Below are 16,581 nucleotides of genomic sequence, written 5' to 3' on the forward strand. Positions count from 1 at the left end.
GGATAACCATCCCTATATGGTTTAATACATAATATGCATAATATTACATTAATGCATTAGTACATATATGTATTATCACCATATCATTATTTTAACCCCAAAGCAAGTACATGTAAATTAAGGTATACATAAAGCATAATCTTAAGACTCACAAGTTAAATTATTTTGACCCGGGTAATATATTATTCCCCAAGAAATTGTCCTCACATCTTTCCTTGAATGACTCAACTAAGGTTTTATTCAAACATATTAATGTAGTAAGAAACCACCAACTAATTTATATAAAGGAATATCATGCATGATAGAATCAGGGACATCAATTGTGGGGGTTGCACAATGTGAACTATTACTGGCATCTGGTTCCTATTTCAGGTACATAATTGTAATATTCCACCCTCGGATAATTATACTGGCATCTGATTAATGGTGTAGTACATATGGTTCATTACCCCACATGCCGAGCATTCTTTTATATGCATAGGGTATCTTTTTTTTGGTTTCCTTTCATCTTGCATTTCAGAGTGCAGGCACAAATGTTGGTTTAAGGTTGAACATTTTCCTTGAATGTGATTATATAAATGAATTATCGTAAGACATAATTTAAGAACTGCATACTTCTAACTCAAGTGCATATCATATTCATCTCTTATTCAACTTATCCTTATATAGTGCCCCCTTTGGTTTTTGCGCGACAAACCCCCCTACCCCCTACGCTCAAAGAATCCTGTTATCCTTGTCAAACCCCGAAACCAAGGAGGACCCAAGAACGTGTAAGCCAACGAGTTGAGGTACGAATTGGCATCCCATTATATATATATATATATATGTGCATCGGTTTTTTTATCACAATTCAGTGATCACCTAAAAATCTCTGCCAAAAACCCCAAAAAATCACCTCCACACTAAATTTTCTAACATTATTTAGCTAGCGTAGCTTAATACAAAGCATAGCACTGAAGATGCTAAGATGAGACCTAAAAATCTCCGCATGCACAAAGGCATGGTCCCGACCTTATTATCAGCTTTAACTCAACTTACACATGCAAGTCTCCGCACCCCAGTGAATATGCCCTCAATCCCCCTACCCGGGGACGAGGAGCGGGCATCAGGCACAAATATTAGCCCAAGACGCCTAGCCGAGCCACACCCCCAAGGGAATTCAGCAGTGATAGACATTAAGCCATAAGTGAAAACTTGACTCAGTTAGTGTTAAGAGGGCCGGTAAAACTCGTGCCAGCCACCGCGGTTAGACGAGAGGCCCTAGTTGATATTACAACGGCGTAAAGGGTGGTTAAGGATAAATAAAAATAAAGTCAAATGGCCCCTTGGCCGTCATACGCTTCTAGGCGTCCGAAGCCCTAATACGAAAGTAACTTTAATGAACCCACCTGACCCCACGAAAGCTGAGGAACAAACTGGGATTAGATACCCCACTATGCTCAGCCGTAAACTTAGACATCCAACTACAATAGATGTCCGCCAGGGTACTACGAGCATTAGCTTAAAACCCAAAGGACCTGACGGTGTCTCAGATCCCCCTAGAGGAGCCTGTTCTAGAACCGATAACCCCCGTTCAACCTCACCACTTCTAGCCAACCCAGCCTATATACCGCCGTCGTCAGCTTACCCTGTGAAGGTAATAAAAGTAAGCAAAATGGGTACAACCCAAAACGTCAGGTCGAGGTGTAGCGCATGAAGTGGGAAGAAATGGGCTACATTTTCTAACATAGAATATTACGAACATGCACCATGAAACAGTGCTTGAAGGAGGATTTAGTAGTAAAAGGGAAATAGAGTGTCCCTTTGAACCCGGCTCTGAGACGCGTACACACCGCCCGTCACTCTCCCCTGTCAAAATGCACCAAAAATATCTAATATAATAGCACTGACAAGGGGAGGCAAGTCGTAACACGGTAAGTGTACCGGAAGGTGCACTTGGATCAAACCCAGGGTGTGGCTGAGTTAGTCAAGCATCTCACTTACACCGAGAAGACATCCATGCAAGTTGGATCGCCCTGAGCCAAACAGCTAGCTTAACTACCTAATAACTAAACAATATAAATAAAATAAGATAGACCTAACACTAAAAATTAAATCATTCTTTTACCTGAGTATGGGCGACAGAAAAGGTTCCACAAAGCAATAGAAATAGTACCGCAAGGGAAAGCTGAAAGAGAAATGAAATAACCCATATAAGCAATAAAAAGCAAAGATTAAACCTTGTACCTTTTGCATCATGATTTAGCCAGTACACCCAAGCAAAGAGACCTTTAGTTTGAAACCCCGAAACCAGGTGAGCTACCCCGAGACAGCCTATTGAGGGCCAACCCGTCTCTGTGGCAAAAGAGTGGGAAGAGCTCCGGGTAGAAGTGACAGACCTACCGAACCTGGTGATAGCTGGTTGCCTAAGAAATGGATAGAAGTTCAGCCTCGTACCCCCCAAATCAAATAAACATTAATAAGACAACAAGAGAAACATACGAGAGTTAGTTAAAGGGGGTACAGCCCCTTTGACAAAGGATACAACCTTTCTAGGAGGATAAAGATCATAATACATAAAACATACTGTTCTAGTGGGCCTAAAAGCAGCCACCTAGATAGAAAGCGTTAAAGCTCAGACAGATAGAAGTTTATTATCCTGATAATATATCTTACTCCCCTAAATACTATTAGGCCAACCCATGCCCACATGGAAGAGATTATGCTAAAATGAGTAACAAGAAGGCCCGCCCTTCTCCAAGCACAAGTGTAAGCCAAATCGGACAAGCCATTGGCAACTAACGAACTCAACCAAAGAGAGCAATGTGGTATCACAAAAAAACCTAGAAAAACCCACAATCTAAATATCGTTACCCCCACACTGGAGTGCAACAAAGGAAAGACTAAAAGAAAAGGAAGGAACTCGGCAAACACAAGCCTCGCCTGTTTACCAAAAACATCGCCTCCTGCGACACAACCAAGTATAGGAGGTCCAGCCTGCCCAGTGACTACAAGTTCAACGGCCGCGGTATTTTGACCGTGCAAAGGTAGCGCAATCACTTGTCTTTTAAATAGAGACCTGTATGAATGGCTAAACGAGGGCTTAACTGTCTCCCCTTTCCAGTCAGTGAAATTGATCTACCCGTGCAGAAGCGGGTATAATAATACAAGACGAGAAGACCCTTTGGAGCTTAAGGTACAAAACTCAACCACGTTAAGCAACTCAATAAAAAGTGAAAACTTTGTGGAACATGAGATTTTACCTTCGGTTGGGGCGACCACGGAGGAAAAAAGAGCCTCCAGGTGGAACGGGAGAATTTCCTAAAACTAAGAGAGACATCTCTAAGCCACAGAACATCTGACCAAATATGATCCGGCTAATACAAGCCGATCAACGAACCAAGTTACCCTAGGGATAACAGCGCAATCCTCTCCCAGAGTCCATATCGACGAGGGGGTTTACGACCTCGATGTTGGATCAGGACATCCTAATGGTGCAGCCGCTATTAAGGGTTCGTTTGTTCAACGATTAAAGTCCTACGTGATCTGAGTTCAGACCGGAGCAATCCAGGTCAGTTTCTATCTGTAACGCTACTTTTCCTAGTACGAAAGGATCGGAAAAGAGGGGCCAATGCTCAAGGCACGCCCCACCCCTAATTTATGAAAACAAATAAATAAAATAAAGGGAGGGCCAAAACCCCAGCTGGCCAAAATAAGGACATACTGGGGTGGCAGAGCATGGTAAATTGCGAAAGGCCTAAGCCCTTTTAACCAGAGGTTCAAATCCTCTTCCCAGTTTATGCTAAACACCCTAATAACCCACCTAATTAACCCCTTAGCCTACATCGTACCTGTACTTTTAGCAGTAGCCTTCCTAACACTTATTGAACGAAAGGTATTAGGATACATGCAACTACGAAAGGGACCAAACGTGGTAGGCCCATACGGATTACTACAACCAATTGCTGACGGAGTAAAACTCTTCATTAAAGAACCCGTCCGCCCGTCTACATCCTCCCCATTTCTGTTTTTAGCTGCTCCAGTACTAGCACTAACCCTAGCCATGACCTTATGAGCACCAATACCTATACCTCACCCAGTAACTGATCTTAACCTGGGGATCCTCTTTATTCTGGCCCTATCAAGCCTTGCAGTATACTCAATCCTGGGGTCAGGATGAGCATCAAATTCGAAATACGCTCTAATTGGGGCACTACGAGCCGTAGCCCAAACGATCTCATATGAAGTCAGCTTAGGACTTATCCTTTTATCCGTTATTATTTTCTCCGGGGGATATACACTACAAACATTTAATACTACTCAAGAAAGCATCTGATTACTAATTCCCGCCTGGCCTTTAGCCGCAATATGGTATATCTCAACACTAGCCGAAACAAACCGAGCACCATTCGACCTAACAGAAGGAGAGTCTGAACTAGTGTCCGGCTTTAACGTAGAATATGCAGGAGGACCATTTGCACTTTTCTTTCTAGCCGAATACGCCAACATTCTTCTAATGAACACCCTCTCAGCTGTCTTATTTTTAGGAGCCTCACACATCCCAAACATACCAGAACTTACAACAATCAACCTCATAACTAAAGCTGCACTACTATCCATTCTATTCCTGTGAGTACGAGCCTCATACCCACGATTCCGTTATGACCAACTAATACACCTAGTATGAAAAAATTTCCTCCCTCTCACACTAGCCTTTGTACTATGACATACCGCCCTGCCAATTGCACTAGCGGGGCTCCCCCCACAACTATAACTAAGGAACTGTGCCTGAGCACCCAAGGACCACTTTGATAGAGTGAATTACAGGGGTTAAAATCCCCTCAGTTCCTAGAAAGAAGGGAATTGAACCCATACTCAGGAGATCAAAACTCCTGGTGCTTCCTTTACACCACTTTCTAAGGCGGGGTCAGCTAATAAAGCTTTCGGGCCCATACCCCGAACATGACGGTTAAAGTCCCTCCTCCGCCAATGAACCCATATGTACTTATAATTTTACTATCCAGCCTAGGACTAGGAACTACTCTAACCTTCGCCAGCTCTCACTGACTTCTAGCTTGAATAGGCCTAGAAATTAACACACTAGCAATTACCCCCCTAATAGCACAACACCACCACCCCCGCGCAGTAGAAGCAACAACAAAATACTTCTTAACCCAAGCCACTGCAGCAGCAATAATTCTATTTGCCAGCACAACAAATGCCTGAATAACAGGAGAATGGAACATCACCGACCTATCAGACCCCCTCGCTAATACAATATTTATAACCGCCCTAGCACTTAAGATTGGACTTGCACCAATACACTTCTGAATGCCCGAAGTTATACAAGGATTAGATCTATTAACAGGACTTATTCTCTCCACATGACAAAAACTTGCCCCCTTCGCACTTATCATTCAAACAGCACAAAACATCGACCCGCTACTATTAACATTACTAGGGGTAACATCTACATTAGTAGGCGGATGAGGAGGCCTGAACCAGACCCAGCTACGAAAGATCCTAGCCTACTCCTCAATTGCACACATAGGATGAATAATTATTGTAATCCAATACGCCCCCCAACTCACCCTAATTGCACTAGGGACATACATTATCATGACCTCCGCAGCATTCCTAACCCTGAAAATGTTACTAACAACTAAACTCAACACGCTAGCAACAACCTGATCAAAAAGCCCCATCCTAACGGCAACAACTGCCCTAGTATTATTATCACTAGGCGGCCTCCCGCCGCTCACAGGGTTTATACCAAAATGATTAATTTTACAAGAACTGACAAAACAAGATCTCCCCATTATCGCCACAATCATAGCCCTAGCAGCCCTAATTAGCCTATACTTCTATCTACGACTATGCTACGCAATAACATTGACCATCTCCCCCAATACAACCAACTCGACCACCCCCTGACGGACCCAAACAACCCAAACCTCCATACCTCTAACCCTATTTACCATAGCCACCCTTGGACTACTGCCAATGACCCCAACCATTCTAATACTAGCCACTTAGGGACTTAGGATAATATTAGACCAAAAGCCTTCAAAGCTTTAAGTAGAAGTGAAAATCTTCTAGTCCCTGATTAAGACCTACGAGAGATCAACTCGCATCTCCTGATTGCAAATCAGATACTTTTATTAAGCTAAGGCCTTACTAGATGGGAAGGCCTCGATCCTACAAACTCTTAGTTAACAGCTAAGCGCTCAAGCCAGCGAGCATCCATCTACTTTTCCCGCCGTTTAACTCAGAAAGGCGGGAAAAGCCCCGGCAGATTATTAATCTACGTCTTCGGATTTGCAATCCAATATGTTTTCTTCACCACGGGGCTGATAGGAAGAGGACTTAAACCTCTGTCTTCGGGGCTACAACCCACCGCCTAAACACTCGGCTACCCTACCTGTGGCAATCACGCGCTGATTCTTCTCTACCAACCACAAAGACATTGGTACCCTTTATCTAGTATTTGGTGCCTGAGCCGGAATAGTAGGAACCGCTTTAAGCCTCCTCATCCGAGCTGAACTTAGTCAACCCGGATCACTTCTAGGTGATGACCAAATTTACAATGTAATTGTTACCGCCCACGCCTTCGTAATAATTTTCTTTATAGTAATGCCTATCCTCATTGGAGGATTCGGAAACTGACTTGTGCCCCTGATAATCGGAGCCCCAGACATGGCATTCCCACGAATAAATAATATAAGCTTCTGACTTCTTCCCCCATCATTCCTGTTACTACTAGCTTCCTCTGGTGTTGAAGCCGGAGCTGGCACCGGATGGACAGTATACCCCCCTCTTGCAGGAAACCTAGCCCACGCAGGAGCATCAGTAGACCTAACAATTTTCTCACTACATTTAGCAGGTGTTTCATCAATCCTGGGGGCAATCAACTTCATTACTACAACCATTAACATAAAACCTCCAGCCATTTCCCAATACCAAACACCCCTATTTGTTTGATCCGTACTTGTAACCGCCGTCCTCCTTCTCCTATCACTACCTGTTCTAGCTGCCGGTATTACAATGCTTTTAACAGATCGAAATCTTAACACCACATTCTTTGACCCCGCAGGCGGGGGAGACCCAATTCTCTATCAACACTTATTCTGATTCTTTGGTCACCCAGAAGTTTATATTTTAATCCTTCCAGGATTTGGAATTATTTCTCACGTTGTAGCCTATTATTCAGGTAAAAAAGAACCATTTGGTTATATAGGAATAGTATGAGCCATAATGGCCATTGGCCTCCTAGGGTTCATTGTATGAGCCCACCATATGTTTACCGTCGGAATGGACGTAGACACCCGTGCATATTTTACATCCGCAACAATAATCATCGCAATTCCAACGGGTGTAAAAGTATTTAGCTGACTGGCTACACTTCACGGAGGATCAATTAAATGAGAAACACCAATACTATGAGCCCTAGGGTTTATTTTCCTGTTTACAGTGGGAGGACTTACAGGAATTGTCCTCTCTAATTCATCACTTGATATTGTTCTCCACGACACCTATTATGTAGTAGCACATTTCCACTATGTACTATCAATGGGTGCCGTATTCGCAATTATGGCAGCCTTTGTACACTGATTCCCTCTACTAACAGGGTACACTCTACATAGCGCTTGGACAAAAATCCACTTTGGGGTTATATTTATTGGAGTTAACCTCACATTCTTCCCACAACACTTCCTAGGTCTAGCAGGAATACCACGACGGTATTCTGATTACCCAGACGCTTATGCCCTATGAAATACAGTATCATCTATCGGATCCCTAATCTCCTTAGTAGCGGTAATTATGTTCCTATTTATTCTATGAGAAGCCTTCGCCGCTAAACGAGAAGTGTTATCTGTAGAACTAACAATAACAAATGTGGAATGACTCCATGGCTGCCCCCCTCCTTACCACACATACGAGGAACCAGCATTTGTTCAAATTCAATCAAATTAACGAGAAAGGGAGGAATTGAACCCCCATATGCTGGTTTCAAGCCAGCCACATAACCACTCTGTCACTTCCTTCTAAAGACATTAGTAAAATGAAGATTACATCACCTTGTCAAGGTGAAATTGTAGGTTAAATCCCTGCATGTCTTACACTTAAAATTAATGGCACACCCAACGCAACTAGGATTCCAAGACGCGGCATCACCCGTTATAGAAGAACTTCTTCACTTCCATGACCACGCATTAATAATTGTGTTTTTAATTAGCACCCTAGTGCTATATATTATTATTGCAATGGTATCAACCAAACTTACTAATAAATATATTTTAGACTCCCAAGAAATCGAAATTGTATGAACTATTCTACCAGCCGTTATTTTAGTATTAATTGCTCTACCATCCCTACGAATTCTTTACCTTATGGACGAAATTAATGATCCCCACCTAACAATCAAAGCAATAGGACACCAATGATACTGAAGCTATGAATACACAGATTACGAAAACCTAGGATTTGACTCTTATATAGTACCTACCCAAGACCTTGCCCCAGGACAATTCCGACTCTTAGAAACAGACCATCGAATAGTTGTCCCAATAGAGTCCCCAGTCCGTGTCTTAGTATCCGCTGAAGACGTACTACACTCCTGAGCCGTTCCATCTTTAGGTGTAAAAATAGACGCAGTCCCAGGCCGACTAAATCAAACTGCTTTCATCGCCTCACGCCCAGGAGTATTCTACGGACAATGCTCTGAAATCTGCGGAGCAAATCATAGCTTTATACCAATTGTAGTTGAAGCAGTACCACTAGAACACTTCGAAAACTGATCCTCACTAATACTAGAAGACGCCTCGCTAGGAAGCTAAATATTGGACAAAGCGTTGGCCTTTTAAGCCAAAGATTGGTGATTCCCGACCACCTCTAGTGAAATGCCACAATTAAACCCAGGCCCTTGATTTGCAATCTTAGTATTTTCTTGACTAGTTTTCTTAACTATTATTCCAACTAAAATCTTAAGCCACATCTCACCAAATGAACCAACCCCAGTAAGTGCTGAAAAACACAAAACTGAATCCTGAGACTGACCATGATAGTAAGCTTCTTCGACCAATTTGCAAGCCCATCCTACCTAGGAATTCCACTAATTGCCATCGCAATTGCACTACCCTGAGTACTTTACCCAACTTCATCATCTCGATGAATTAACAACCGCCTTATTACAATTCAAGGATGATTCATTAATCGATTTACAAATCAACTAATACTCCCACTAAATGTAGGGGGACATAAATGAGCCCTACTACTAGCCTCCCTAATAATTTTCTTAATTACAATTAACATGTTAGGGCTCCTGCCATATACCTTTACACCAACGACACAACTATCACTCAATATGGGATTTGCTGTACCACTATGACTTGCTACAGTAATTATCGGAATGCGAAATCAACCAACAGTAGCTTTAGGTCACCTGTTACCAGAAGGTACACCCATCCCACTGATTCCAGTACTAATTATTATCGAAACAATTAGTCTATTTATTCGACCATTAGCCCTAGGAGTCCGACTCACAGCCAACTTAACTGCAGGCCACCTTCTAATTCAACTTATCGCCACAGCTGTATTTGTTCTCCTACCAATAATACCAACAGTAGCAATTCTAACCGCCACAGTATTATTTTTACTAACACTATTAGAAGTAGCCGTAGCAATAATTCAAGCTTATGTATTTGTACTTCTTCTAAGCCTGTACCTACAAGAAAACGTTTAATGGCCCACCAAGCACATGCCTATCATATAGTTGATCCAAGCCCATGACCACTAACCGGAGCTATCGCTGCCCTACTAATAACATCCGGCTTAGCAATCTGATTTCACTTCCACTCAACAACATTAATAACTCTAGGACTAATTCTCCTACTTCTTACTATGTATCAATGATGACGTGACATCATTCGAGAAGGAACCTTCCAAGGCCACCACACACCCCCAGTACAAAAAGGACTACGATACGGAATAATCTTATTTATTACCTCCGAAGTATTCTTCTTCCTAGGATTCTTCTGAGCATTCTACCACTCAAGTTTAGCACCCACCCCAGAACTAGGTGGATGCTGACCTCCCACAGGAATCACCCCCCTAGACCCATTTGAAGTGCCCCTTCTCAACACAGCTGTACTATTAGCATCCGGGGTTACAGTTACATGAGCCCACCACAGCATTATAGAAGGGGAACGAAAACAAGCTATTCAATCCTTAGCATTAACCATTCTACTTGGACTCTACTTTACTGCTCTCCAAGCTATGGAATATTATGAAGCACCCTTCACAATTGCAGACGGAGTATATGGCTCAACATTCTTTGTAGCTACAGGATTCCATGGACTCCATGTTATTATTGGATCAACCTTCCTAGCAGTATGCCTTCTACGCCAAATCCAATACCACTTTACATCCGAACACCATTTCGGCTTTGAAGCCGCTGCCTGATACTGACACTTTGTCGACGTAGTATGACTATTCCTCTACGTGTCTATCTATTGATGAGGCTCATAATCTTTCTAGTATTAAAGTTAGTACAAGTGACTTCCAATCACACAGTCTTGGTTAAACCCCAAGGAAAGATAATGAATCTAATTATAACCATTTTAACTATTACGACCGCCCTTTCACTAATTTTAGCAACCATTTCTTTCTGACTCCCACAAATAAACCCAGACGCAGAAAAGCTATCACCATACGAATGCGGATTTGACCCCCTGGGATCTGCCCGATTACCATTTTCTTTACGCTTCTTCCTAGTAGCTATTTTATTTCTTCTCTTTGACCTAGAAATTGCCCTTCTCCTCCCATTGCCCTGAGGGGACCAACTTAACAATCCTACTGGAACATTCTTCTGAGCCACAACAGTCCTAATCTTATTAACCCTGGGACTAATTTATGAATGAACTCAAGGTGGCTTAGAATGAGCAGAATAGGGAGCTAGTCCAAAACAAGACCTCTGATTTCGGCTCAGAAAATCGTGGTTTAATTCCACGGCCCCCTTATGACACCCGTACATTTTAGCTTTAGCTCAGCATTCATCTTAGGCCTAATAGGACTGGCATTTCACCGGACCCACCTACTCTCCGCACTCTTATGTTTAGAAGGAATAATATTATCCCTATTTATTGCACTGGCCCTATGAGCCCTACAATTTGAATCTACAGGATTTTCAACAGCCCCCATATTACTTTTGGCCTTCTCTGCTTGCGAAGCTAGCACTGGCCTAGCCCTACTAGTTGCCACTGCTCGTACCCACGGCACTGACCGACTACAAAACCTCAATCTTCTACAATGCTAAAAGTACTTATTCCTACATTTATACTATTCCCAACAATTTGATTAACTTCTCCTAAATGACTATGGACAACGACAACCGCACACAGCCTCCTAATTGCCTCCATTAGCCTAATATGATTTAAATGGACATCTGAAACTGGATGAACTTCCTCCAACACATACTTAGCCACAGATCCACTATCAACCCCCCTTTTAGTACTAACATGCTGACTACTTCCCCTTATAATTTTAGCCAGCCAAAACCACATTAATCCGGAGCCAATTAGCCGACAACGATTGTATATCACGCTCCTGGCCTCACTACAAGCCTTTCTAATTATAGCATTCGGCGCCACAGAAATTATTATATTTTATATTATATTTGAAGCTACACTTATCCCAACCCTTATCATTATTACCCGATGAGGAAATCAAACCGAACGGCTCAATGCAGGAACCTACTTCTTATTTTACACCCTAGCAGGATCACTCCCGCTTTTAGTTGCCCTTCTCCTTCTCCAGCAATCTACGGGCACACTATCAATGTTAGTTCTCCAATATTCACAACCTCTACAACTCGATTCTTGAGGCCATATAATCTGATGAGCTGGCTGCCTAATCGCATTTTTAGTTAAAATACCATTATATGGAGTACACCTTTGGCTACCAAAAGCACATGTAGAAGCCCCTGTAGCAGGATCAATAGTATTAGCAGCAGTTTTACTAAAACTAGGTGGATACGGAATAATACGAATAATAGTGATATTAGACCCCCTATCAAAAGAACTGGCCTACCCATTTATTATTTTAGCCCTATGAGGCATTATTATAACAGGGTCAATTTGCCTCCGACAAACAGACCTAAAATCACTAATCGCCTACTCATCCGTAAGTCACATGGGCCTTGTAGCAGGCGGGATTTTAATCCAAACCCCATGAGGATTTTCAGGAGCAATTATTTTAATAATTGCCCACGGATTAGTCTCCTCAGCACTATTTTGCTTAGCCAACACAGCTTATGAACGAACACACAGCCGAACAATAATCCTTGCCCGAGGACTACAGATTATTTTTCCACTAACCGCAGTATGATGATTCATTGCCAACCTGGCTAACCTAGCACTCCCACCACTACCCAACCTAATAGGAGAACTTATAATCATTACAACACTATTTAACTGATCCCCATGAACAATTCTACTTACAGGTCTAGGAACACTTATTACAGCTGGCTACTCCCTATATATGTTCCTTATATCACAACGAGGCCCTACACCAAATCACATTACGGGACTCCAACCATTTCATACCCGAGAACACCTACTGATAACACTACACCTAATTCCCGTCATTCTATTGGTAACAAAACCAGAACTCATATGAGGATGATGCTACTGTAAGTATAGTTTAGCCAAAATATTAGATTGTGATTCTAAAGATAGGAGTTAAAGTCTCCTTACTCACCAAGGAAGAACAGAAAATAGCAAGCACTGCTAATCCTTGCCCTCCATGGTTAAAATCCATGGCTTCCTTGCGCTTTTAAAGGATAACAGTTCATCCGTTGGTCTTAGGAACCAAAAACTCTTGGTGCAAATCCAAGTAGAAGCTAAAATGACATTAATTATACACTCATCACTTCTCCTAATCTTTTTTATTTTAGTGTACCCGCTACTTACTACATTAAACCCCAACCAACAAGGGTCAAACATAGCAGGAATAACCAAAGTTGCCGTTAGTTCCGCATTCTTCATTAGTCTCTTACCATTAATAATTTTTCTGAACTTAAAAACAGAAGGAATTATCACAAACTGACAATGAATAAACACCCAAACATTTGACGTAAACATCAGCTTTAAATTTGACCACTACTCCCTAATTTTCGTCCCAATTGCCCTCTATGTAACCTGATCAATTCTAGAGTTCGCACTGTGATATATACACTCCGACCCATATATTGACCGATTCTTTAAATATCTACTCACGTTTTTAGTAGCCATAATTATTCTAGTTACAGCTAACAATATATTTCAACTATTTATTGGTTGAGAAGGAGTAGGAATCATATCCTTCTTACTTATCGGATGATGACACGGACGGGCAGATGCCAACACAGCCGCTCTTCAAGCTGTAATCTACAACCGGGTAGGAGACATCGGGTTAATCATAACCATGGCCTGATTTGCAATGAACCTTAACTCCTGAGAAATTCAACAAATCTTTGTCTTATCAAAAAACTTCGATTTAACAATTCCCTTAATGGGACTTGCTCTAGCAGCAACAGGAAAATCAGCCCAATTTGGCCTCCACCCCTGACTTCCCTCCGCCATGGAGGGCCCTACACCAGTATCTGCCCTACTCCACTCAAGTACCATAGTTGTTGCAGGAATTTTCCTGCTTATCCGCCTTCACCCCCTCATAGAAAATAACCAACTAGCTCTAACAACCTGCCTATGCCTTGGAGCACTAACCTCACTATTCACAGCCACCTGTGCTCTAACCCAAAATGATATCAAGAAAATTGTAGCTTTCTCAACATCTAGTCAATTAGGCCTAATAATAGTTACAATTGGACTAAACCAACCACAACTAGCATTCCTTCACATCTGCACCCATGCTTTCTTTAAAGCCATACTATTCCTATGCTCAGGATCCATTATTCACAGCCTAAACGACGAACAAGATATCCGAAAAATAGGAGGCCTATTTAATATTATACCTGCAACCTCAACTTATTTTACGATTGGTAGTTTAGCGCTAACAGGAACCCCCTTCCTGGCAGGGTTCTTCTCAAAAGACGCAATTATTGAAGCCCTAAACACCTCCCACCTAAACGCCTGAGCCCTAACCCTGACATTAATTGCCACATCATTCACCGCAGTATACAGTTTCCGATTAGTATATTTTGTAGTTATAGGAACCCCACGATTCCTGGCTCTGTCCCCAATTAACGAAAACAATCCACTAGTGATTAACTCCATTAAACGACTCGCTTGAGGAAGCATTATTGCAGGCCTCATTATTACACAAAACTTCCTACCAGTAAAAACACCAATTATGACAATACCAACCACCCTAAAAATAGCAGCCCTTCTCGTAACAATTGCAGGCCTACTAGTAGCTATAGAACTAGCCAACATGACAAGCAAACAAGTAAAAGTTACTCCAATAATCCCATTACACCATTTCTCAAATATATTAGGATTTTTCCCCGCAATTATTCACCGACTCCTCCCAAAACTTAAACTTACCTTAGGTCAATCAGCCGCCACTCAACTAGACAAAACATGACTAGAAGCCATAGGACCAAAAGGCCTAGCACTAACACAAATGACCATGGCAAAAGTTACAAACGACATCTCACGAGGAATAATTAAAACATACCTAACTATTTTCCTCCTAACCCTAATTCTAGCCATCCTACCTGTTCTCCTCTAAACTGCACGAAGGGCCCCACGGCTTAAACCACGAGTGAGTTCTAACACAACAAGCAGGGTTAAAAGCAGCACCCAAGCACAAATCACCAACATTCCCCCACCCGATGAGTACATCACAGCCACCCCACTAACATCTCCACGTAAAACGGAGAACTCCTTTAGTCCATCGACAACCACCCACGATCCTTCATACCAGCCCCCTCAAAAGAACCCTGCCACTAAACCAACCCCTAAAAGATATACTAACACATAACCTAAAACAGAACGACTACCCCAGGCTTCAGGATAAGGCTCGGCGGCCAAAGCCGCTGAATAAGCAAAAACTACAAGCATCCCCCCTAGATAGATTAAAAAGAGAACTAAAGATAAAAAAGAGCCCCCATGACCAACCAAAACCCCGCATCCAACCCCAGCTGCAACCACTAAACCAAGAGCAGCAAAATAAGGAGTAGGATTAGAAGCAACAGCAACTAACCCCACAACCAAAGCTATTAATAATAAAAACATGAAATAGGTCATAATTCTTGCTCAGACTTTAACCGAGACCAATGACTTGAAGAACCACCGTTGTTATTCAACTACAAGAACCATTAATGGCAAGCCTACGAAAAACACACCCCCTCATTAAAATCGCTAATGACGCACTAGTTGACCTACCCACACCATCCAACATTTCAGCATGATGAAACTTTGGCTCTCTACTAGGATTATGCTTAATTACTCAAATTCTAACCGGCCTATTTCTAGCTATACATTACACCTCAGACATTTCAACCGCATTCTCATCCGTTACTCATATCTGCCGAGATGTAAATTACGGCTGACTAATTCGTAATATTCACGCCAATGGGGCATCATTCTTCTTCATCTGTATTTATATACACATTGCCCGGGGCCTATATTATGGATCATACCTTTACAAAGAAACCTGAAACATTGGAGTAGTTCTCCTACTCCTAGTTATAATGACAGCCTTTGTCGGTTATGTTCTTCCATGAGGACAAATATCCTTTTGAGGCGCTACAGTAATCACAAACCTTCTATCCGCCGTGCCATACATGGGAGATATGTTAGTTCAATGAATTTGAGGAGGCTTCTCCGTAGACAATGCAACATTAACACGATTCTTTGCATTTCACTTCCTCCTACCATTCATTATCGCCGCCGCTACTGTCATTCACCTACTGTTTCTCCACGAAACAGGATCAAATAACCCCATCGGACTGAACTCAGACGCAGACAAAATTTCTTTCCACCCATACTTTTCATACAAAGACCTCCTTGGATTCGTGATTATACTACTAGCCCTCACACTCCTGGCATTATTCTCCCCAAACCTTTTAGGAGACCCAGAGAACTTCACTCCAGCCAACCCCCTGGTTACTCCCCCTCATATTAAACCAGAGTGATATTTCCTATTTGCCTACGCCATTCTCCGATCAATTCCCAACAAGCTAGGAGGAGTTCTTGCACTACTATTCTCTATCCTCGTACTAATAGTAGTACCCCTATTACACACCTCAAAACAACGAGGACTAACGTTCCGCCCAATCACCCAATTCCTATTTTGAACTCTAGTCGCAGACATGATTATCCTGACATGAATTGGAGGAATACCAGTAGAACATCCATTCATTATCATCGGACAAATCGCATCCGTCCTATATTTCGCACTGTTCCTTGTTCTCTTCCCACTAGCAGGTTGATTAGAAAATAAAGCACTGAAATGAGCTTGCCCTAGTAGCTTAGTATAAAAGCATCGGTCTTGTAATCCGAAGATCGGAGGTTAAATTCCTCCCTAGCGCCCAGAAAAGAGAGATTTTAACTCTCACCCCTGGCTCCCAAAGCCAGAATTCTAAACTAAACTATTTTCTGG

General features: G+C 42.2%; 13 protein-coding genes across 13 annotated transcripts, besides 25 other annotated features; 12 read left to right on the forward strand and 1 right to left on the reverse strand. All coding sequences in view use genetic code 2, as the record gives it.

The window, feature by feature from the left end:
* Nucleotides 1-924: a D loop.
* Nucleotides 925-993, forward strand: a tRNA (tRNA-Phe).
* Nucleotides 994-1,947, forward strand: an rRNA (12S ribosomal RNA).
* Nucleotides 1,948-2,019, forward strand: a tRNA (tRNA-Val).
* Nucleotides 2,020-3,700, forward strand: an rRNA (16S ribosomal RNA).
* A 1-nt stretch (nt 3,701) lies between these two features.
* Nucleotides 3,702-3,777, forward strand: a tRNA (tRNA-Leu).
* Nucleotide 3,778: 1 nt separating this feature from the next.
* ND1 (NADH dehydrogenase subunit 1) lies at nt 3,779-4,753 on the forward strand. Its single transcript has one exon. The coding sequence runs from the start codon at nt 3,779-3,781 to the stop codon at nt 4,751-4,753; it is 975 nt and encodes a 324-aa protein (YP_003667934.1).
* A 4-nt stretch (nt 4,754-4,757) lies between these two features.
* Nucleotides 4,758-4,829, forward strand: a tRNA (tRNA-Ile).
* Nucleotides 4,828-4,898, reverse strand: a tRNA (tRNA-Gln).
* A 1-nt stretch (nt 4,899) lies between these two features.
* Nucleotides 4,900-4,968, forward strand: a tRNA (tRNA-Met).
* ND2 (NADH dehydrogenase subunit 2) lies at nt 4,969-6,013 on the forward strand. The gene has a single exon. A coding segment is annotated over exon 1 (1,045 nt).
* Nucleotides 6,014-6,084, forward strand: a tRNA (tRNA-Trp).
* Nucleotides 6,085-6,086: 2 nt separating this feature from the next.
* Nucleotides 6,087-6,155, reverse strand: a tRNA (tRNA-Ala).
* Nucleotide 6,156: 1 nt separating this feature from the next.
* Nucleotides 6,157-6,229, reverse strand: a tRNA (tRNA-Asn).
* Nucleotides 6,230-6,262: 33 nt separating this feature from the next.
* Nucleotides 6,263-6,331, reverse strand: a tRNA (tRNA-Cys).
* Nucleotides 6,331-6,401, reverse strand: a tRNA (tRNA-Tyr).
* Nucleotide 6,402: 1 nt separating this feature from the next.
* COX1 (cytochrome c oxidase subunit I) lies at nt 6,403-7,953 on the forward strand. The gene has a single exon. The coding sequence runs from the start codon at nt 6,403-6,405 to the stop codon at nt 7,951-7,953; it is 1,551 nt and encodes a 516-aa protein (YP_003667936.1).
* Nucleotides 7,954-8,024, reverse strand: a tRNA (tRNA-Ser).
* Nucleotides 8,025-8,027: 3 nt separating this feature from the next.
* Nucleotides 8,028-8,099, forward strand: a tRNA (tRNA-Asp).
* A 12-nt stretch (nt 8,100-8,111) lies between these two features.
* COX2 (cytochrome c oxidase subunit II) lies at nt 8,112-8,802 on the forward strand. The gene has a single exon. A coding segment is annotated over exon 1 (691 nt).
* Nucleotides 8,803-8,878, forward strand: a tRNA (tRNA-Lys).
* A 1-nt stretch (nt 8,879) lies between these two features.
* Nucleotides 8,880-9,044, forward strand: ATP8 (ATP synthase F0 subunit 8). Its single transcript has one exon. It carries the CDS (start codon nt 8,880-8,882, stop codon nt 9,042-9,044), a length of 165 nt encoding a protein of 54 aa, YP_003667938.1.
* Nucleotides 9,038-9,721, forward strand: ATP6 (ATP synthase F0 subunit 6). Its single transcript has one exon. It carries the CDS (start codon nt 9,038-9,040, stop codon nt 9,719-9,721), a length of 684 nt encoding a protein of 227 aa, YP_003667939.1.
* Nucleotides 9,721-10,505, forward strand: COX3 (cytochrome c oxidase subunit III). The gene has a single exon. A coding segment is annotated over exon 1 (785 nt).
* Nucleotides 10,506-10,577, forward strand: a tRNA (tRNA-Gly).
* ND3 (NADH dehydrogenase subunit 3) lies at nt 10,578-10,926 on the forward strand. Its single transcript has one exon. A coding segment is annotated over exon 1 (349 nt).
* Nucleotides 10,927-10,996, forward strand: a tRNA (tRNA-Arg).
* ND4L (NADH dehydrogenase subunit 4L) lies at nt 10,997-11,293 on the forward strand. Its single transcript has one exon. It carries the CDS (start codon nt 10,997-10,999, stop codon nt 11,291-11,293), a length of 297 nt encoding a protein of 98 aa, YP_003667942.1.
* Nucleotides 11,287-12,667, forward strand: ND4 (NADH dehydrogenase subunit 4). Its single transcript has one exon. A coding segment is annotated over exon 1 (1,381 nt).
* Nucleotides 12,668-12,736, forward strand: a tRNA (tRNA-His).
* Nucleotides 12,737-12,805, forward strand: a tRNA (tRNA-Ser).
* Nucleotide 12,806: 1 nt separating this feature from the next.
* Nucleotides 12,807-12,879, forward strand: a tRNA (tRNA-Leu).
* Nucleotides 12,880-12,882: 3 nt separating this feature from the next.
* On the forward strand, nt 12,883-14,706 carry ND5 (NADH dehydrogenase subunit 5). Its single transcript has one exon. It carries the CDS (start codon nt 12,883-12,885, stop codon nt 14,704-14,706), a length of 1,824 nt encoding a protein of 607 aa, YP_003667944.1.
* On the reverse strand, nt 14,703-15,224 carry ND6 (NADH dehydrogenase subunit 6). The gene has a single exon. The coding sequence runs from the start codon at nt 15,222-15,224 to the stop codon at nt 14,703-14,705; it is 522 nt and encodes a 173-aa protein (YP_003667945.1).
* Nucleotides 15,225-15,293, reverse strand: a tRNA (tRNA-Glu).
* Nucleotides 15,294-15,298: 5 nt separating this feature from the next.
* CYTB (cytochrome b) lies at nt 15,299-16,439 on the forward strand. Its single transcript has one exon. A coding segment is annotated over exon 1 (1,141 nt).
* Nucleotides 16,440-16,511, forward strand: a tRNA (tRNA-Thr).
* Nucleotides 16,511-16,580, reverse strand: a tRNA (tRNA-Pro).
* Nucleotide 16,581: the final 1 nt, after the last annotated feature.

This window comes from Carassius gibelio, mitochondrion, assembly GCF_023724105.1.
Source record: "Carassius gibelio mitochondrion, complete genome".
Taxonomy (NCBI): domain Eukaryota; kingdom Metazoa; phylum Chordata; class Actinopteri; order Cypriniformes; family Cyprinidae; genus Carassius; species Carassius gibelio.